Raw genomic sequence first — 3,846 nt, 5'->3', positions numbered from 1 at the left:
TGTTAAAAATTACAAGTTCTTGTAATCAGACTGCTAAATATATAGAATTATATATTTAGAAACTATGAAGAATTATACTTTAAATTACTGTTCACGTGCATGGCATAGACCACTACAGCTGCATGCTTTGAGTATTTCTTAACTATGGGTATCCCTCTTTTGAGGCCTCAAGCCCAAAACAGTACGACACCAACCAATTTTTGGTTGGGTCATTCTACCAAACGCCCCTATTTTGAGTGGTCTTTAATTTTTGTTGACACATTCGCACAAATGCCCCCTCAACGAGAGTACTTCTCAAATGTATACAATCATTAGAGCAATAAATTCCTTCAAATAAGGTTAATAACAAGTACAGACCAAAACACAAGACATAACGAGTTACTGTTTCTCCAGTTTGTCTTTTTTAATCATGGGAGAATTAATCTGGTTAAAAATTAAAAGGGAAAAAAGAAAGAATAAATAAAGGTTATCACTACATAATATATCCAACTTTGAGACTGCAGTAATGACGAAACAGATCCATGTGAATATAAGCAAATCAAGACAGACGAAATGAGTTTTCAGTCCTATAGACCAGTGCGCTTATTCTACCATGTGAGTTTGAAACAAACGGTTGAGACTCGAGATGATGAAGAAGGATTCCCATACTGTCTAGTAGAGCTCTCAACTTCAATTTCCTTAAGGTAGTGCCTCCAGCATTTGATACGTCTCGAGTCACAACAGACAGTAGCAAAACCTCTTTGCATTAGTTTCTCCCTCAAAAACTATACCAAAAGCAGCACAAGAATCACAACACTGATATGCTTTGTACTATATAAGAAACAAAAATCCTGTATACAAGCAAAGACAGGAAAATCAAATTCACCTGTACAAAATCCTCATTGTGCTCCCAGGTTCTATCAATTGACAGAGTCTCTGGATGACAAGTCCAAAGCAGACCATCTAACAGAGTTTCAAAATTTAGAGACTCCATAACTTTCTTTATCTTCACATGCTTGACAACAGATAGTGGGCAGGACAACGTTCCATTCAGTTCTTCCACGATGAATGTATTCTTGATCATCAACGACAAAAGAGATAATCAAATGTCACAAAAACTAAACATTAACAAAATAATAAAGTGAAAATGGAATTCAGACTTACAGTCATTGAATCTATAAACAGAACAAGTAAATTTAGTTGTTTGAATCTAGATAGATATCCCTTCAATTTTTGAAACCAACTCGTGCTTAGATGATCACTGGGCATTAATTTGAGATAACATTCCTGCAGAGAAGATGTTGTCATAGAGAATATGTCAGGCAATTTACGAGCACCATATTCAAAACGGATCAGGTTTGGAGCGTCGATCACAATTTCCTTTAGACTCTTGCCAGAACGGAATGTTAACTGTCTAAGCATACAACTCGAAAATTTAAGCATCACCAACTTGAAACAAAAGTTCAATTCTAATTTCTCAAGAAGGGGCAATTCAGAAACAAGATTTTCTACCACCAGATCTGTAATCAGCTCAAATGTTATGCTCAATTCTTTCAGAAGCTTGAAAGTAGTCACGTCAAACTTTAACTCGCTGTTACATCCTCTGTATTCTAGACTTTGAAGATTAACAGCTTGAATCCGGATACTTCTATATTCCCAAGTTATTTCATTTGCTTGATGTATTGCAAGCTTTATAAGTCTGGGGAGATCAGATATCAATAGATCTTTCACTCCTTCACACCTGATGAGACGTAGATCTTCTACCGCTGGACAAGCAGAACAAATTTCCAAGATCGTCTGTTCTTCCAACAGAACATCAGTTAGAGATAGCTCTCTCAATTTAGTAAGCTTCATATGATCAACAATTAGAGGGAAGTCTAGCTTAAAACCTCCCAATCTCAGAATAATCAGTGATTTAGCTGTAAATGTTGTACCTGGCAAACTGTACCAGTCTTCTCCATACTGGCGCTTAATATGAACATCTAACTCTTTGATGCAGTTATTGGTAGCCAATCTTATCCATTCATCGATGCAAGACACATTTCTTAGATATGACAGTTTAAGAAAAAGCCTGAATTTCTCTATTATTGCTTTTTGGACGCGGAGATTTACCAATGAGCCATCTATAATATTTAGAAAAGCATCTCTTACATCAGCTTGTTCCGATTCCTCTTTTTCTGTAGACAGGAGTTTCCATAAGGAAAGGTTTTGACCGAAATCAAATGTAAATAGAGGAAGCGAATTCCAGACTTTCAGCCATGTCTTGGAGAGCACACTAGTTTGAGCTGCATCTTTCGCAGGTAGGAAGAATAGTATGTGCAGCAAAATAGGGTCAGGTAGTTGAGAGATTTGATCCATTACTCTACCTTTTCCTCGAGTGGCCATCTTTCCTGAAAATTAATAAGGCAAAAACATACATTAAACTACACATTTAGTTAATTTTATTCTGATGTCAAAGTAAGATGATCAAATTCGTACAAGGGACTGTGCTATTTCAGAAAATTGTATCACTTCACAAAAAAATGATGTCAACTGCAAGTTAAAAGAGCAAGTTTATGTATTATGCCAATTTCGAAACATCATACAACTTGATGGATTAGCAACTACAGCTAAAACGTTACTCAAAGTAAGGATACTGATCTGCTACAGTTACGTCCTACTAAACCACCTTCATCATGACTCATGAGCATTCAAGCAAAAGAATAAAGGCATTTCAGAATCGCAAAATGAATCACAATCAGCAACAAGAGCAATCGTCATTTCAGAAAAATAAATCAGAGGAATCTTTAAATCAGCATTCAACCAGTAAAAGAAGCAGAAGCAATTTCATAATACACGGATAAAATAAATATGCTGTAAGCTTTGCATCAACTAATAATACAGGGGACAATTTTGGTATAATCGTACACTAATTTTTAGTTTGAAACTCCAAAAAAAAAAAAAAAAATTGGACGCAAGCCATCACCAAAACACAGTTATCGGAGCTGGGATTTGAGCAACAATATAACAGATTGCCGTAAATGGCGTTTTCCGGCTACTAAACCCTAAAATATAATGAGAATTTCTCAATCAAATTTTGGAGATACGTACCAAAAAGACTGGACTGCTCAATCAAATTTCTGAATATTTCAAAGCCTTAAATAACTTATTATTATCAATTGAGGAAAATATTGTGTAATTTAATACGTATCTTTATTTTATGAGACATTAATTTGATTGATTTTCCTAAATACTAAGACCATGGTTAGAATTATTGTTAGAACTTTTATTTTTATTTTAAAATCAGATTCTTACATGTAATCCCATGAATATAGCCAATCTTTGATATTGTTGTGATTGGGTAGCCATTACGAAACCACAATAATTTAAAAAATTAATTAATTTAGTTCAAATGTTAAATGCATGAATCAAATTAAAACTAATTTCAAATGCGATTGATATAAAGTTGTCACAAAATGGATACACATGAAAAAGAAAAAATCCAGATACAAATGAAATAACAATATCAAAATCAGGTTTCACAATTAGTAAGTAAAAAATAAGCTCATAATATCTCAACTTATACTTTATCCCGTGTTGAGATTTCAATTCCCACTAATAATTTCATAAATATCCTTCTCATTAGTGGGTTGGTTTAGATTTTCCATCAACAATAATAAAATTTATTTAACCCATAATTATTTTTTAACACCTTGTATGGACCTTAAAACCTCTTTTTAGTACTCCCCGTGAATTGGAATGACTATCAATAAGATGAACACTTTCGAGAGTTCGAAGCCAAAAGGGCAAAAAAAATTAATCAAAAATTTCGAAAGAACAACAAAAATAAATATGTAATGAAAAGGTAACATTTAAACGATAGGGGTA

At 33.8% G+C, this 3,846-nt stretch overlaps 2 protein-coding genes across 2 annotated transcripts; both read right to left on the bottom strand.

The window, feature by feature from the left end:
• Nucleotides 1-533: 533 nt before the first annotated feature.
• LOC125872816 (uncharacterized) lies at nt 534-1,140 on the bottom strand. Its single transcript, XM_049553614.1, has 2 exons — nt 866-1,140; nt 534-764 (listed from the first exon to the last, which is right to left on the bottom strand). Exons 1-2 carry the CDS (start codon nt 1,061-1,063, stop codon nt 588-590), a joined length of 375 nt encoding a protein of 124 aa, XP_049409571.1. The 5' UTR covers nt 1,064-1,140; the 3' UTR covers nt 534-587.
• On the bottom strand, nt 1,105-2,337 carry LOC125873450 (F-box/LRR-repeat protein 25-like). Its single transcript, XM_049554388.1, has one exon. It carries the CDS (start codon nt 2,335-2,337, stop codon nt 1,105-1,107), a length of 1,233 nt encoding a protein of 410 aa, XP_049410345.1.
• Between the last annotated feature and the right edge of the window lie 1,509 nt (nt 2,338-3,846).

This window comes from Solanum stenotomum, chromosome 8 (assembly GCF_019186545.1).
Source record: "Solanum stenotomum isolate F172 chromosome 8, ASM1918654v1, whole genome shotgun sequence".
Classification (NCBI taxonomy): domain Eukaryota; kingdom Viridiplantae; phylum Streptophyta; class Magnoliopsida; order Solanales; family Solanaceae; genus Solanum; species Solanum stenotomum.
This window is presented reverse-complemented; position numbering and strand designations above follow the sequence as displayed.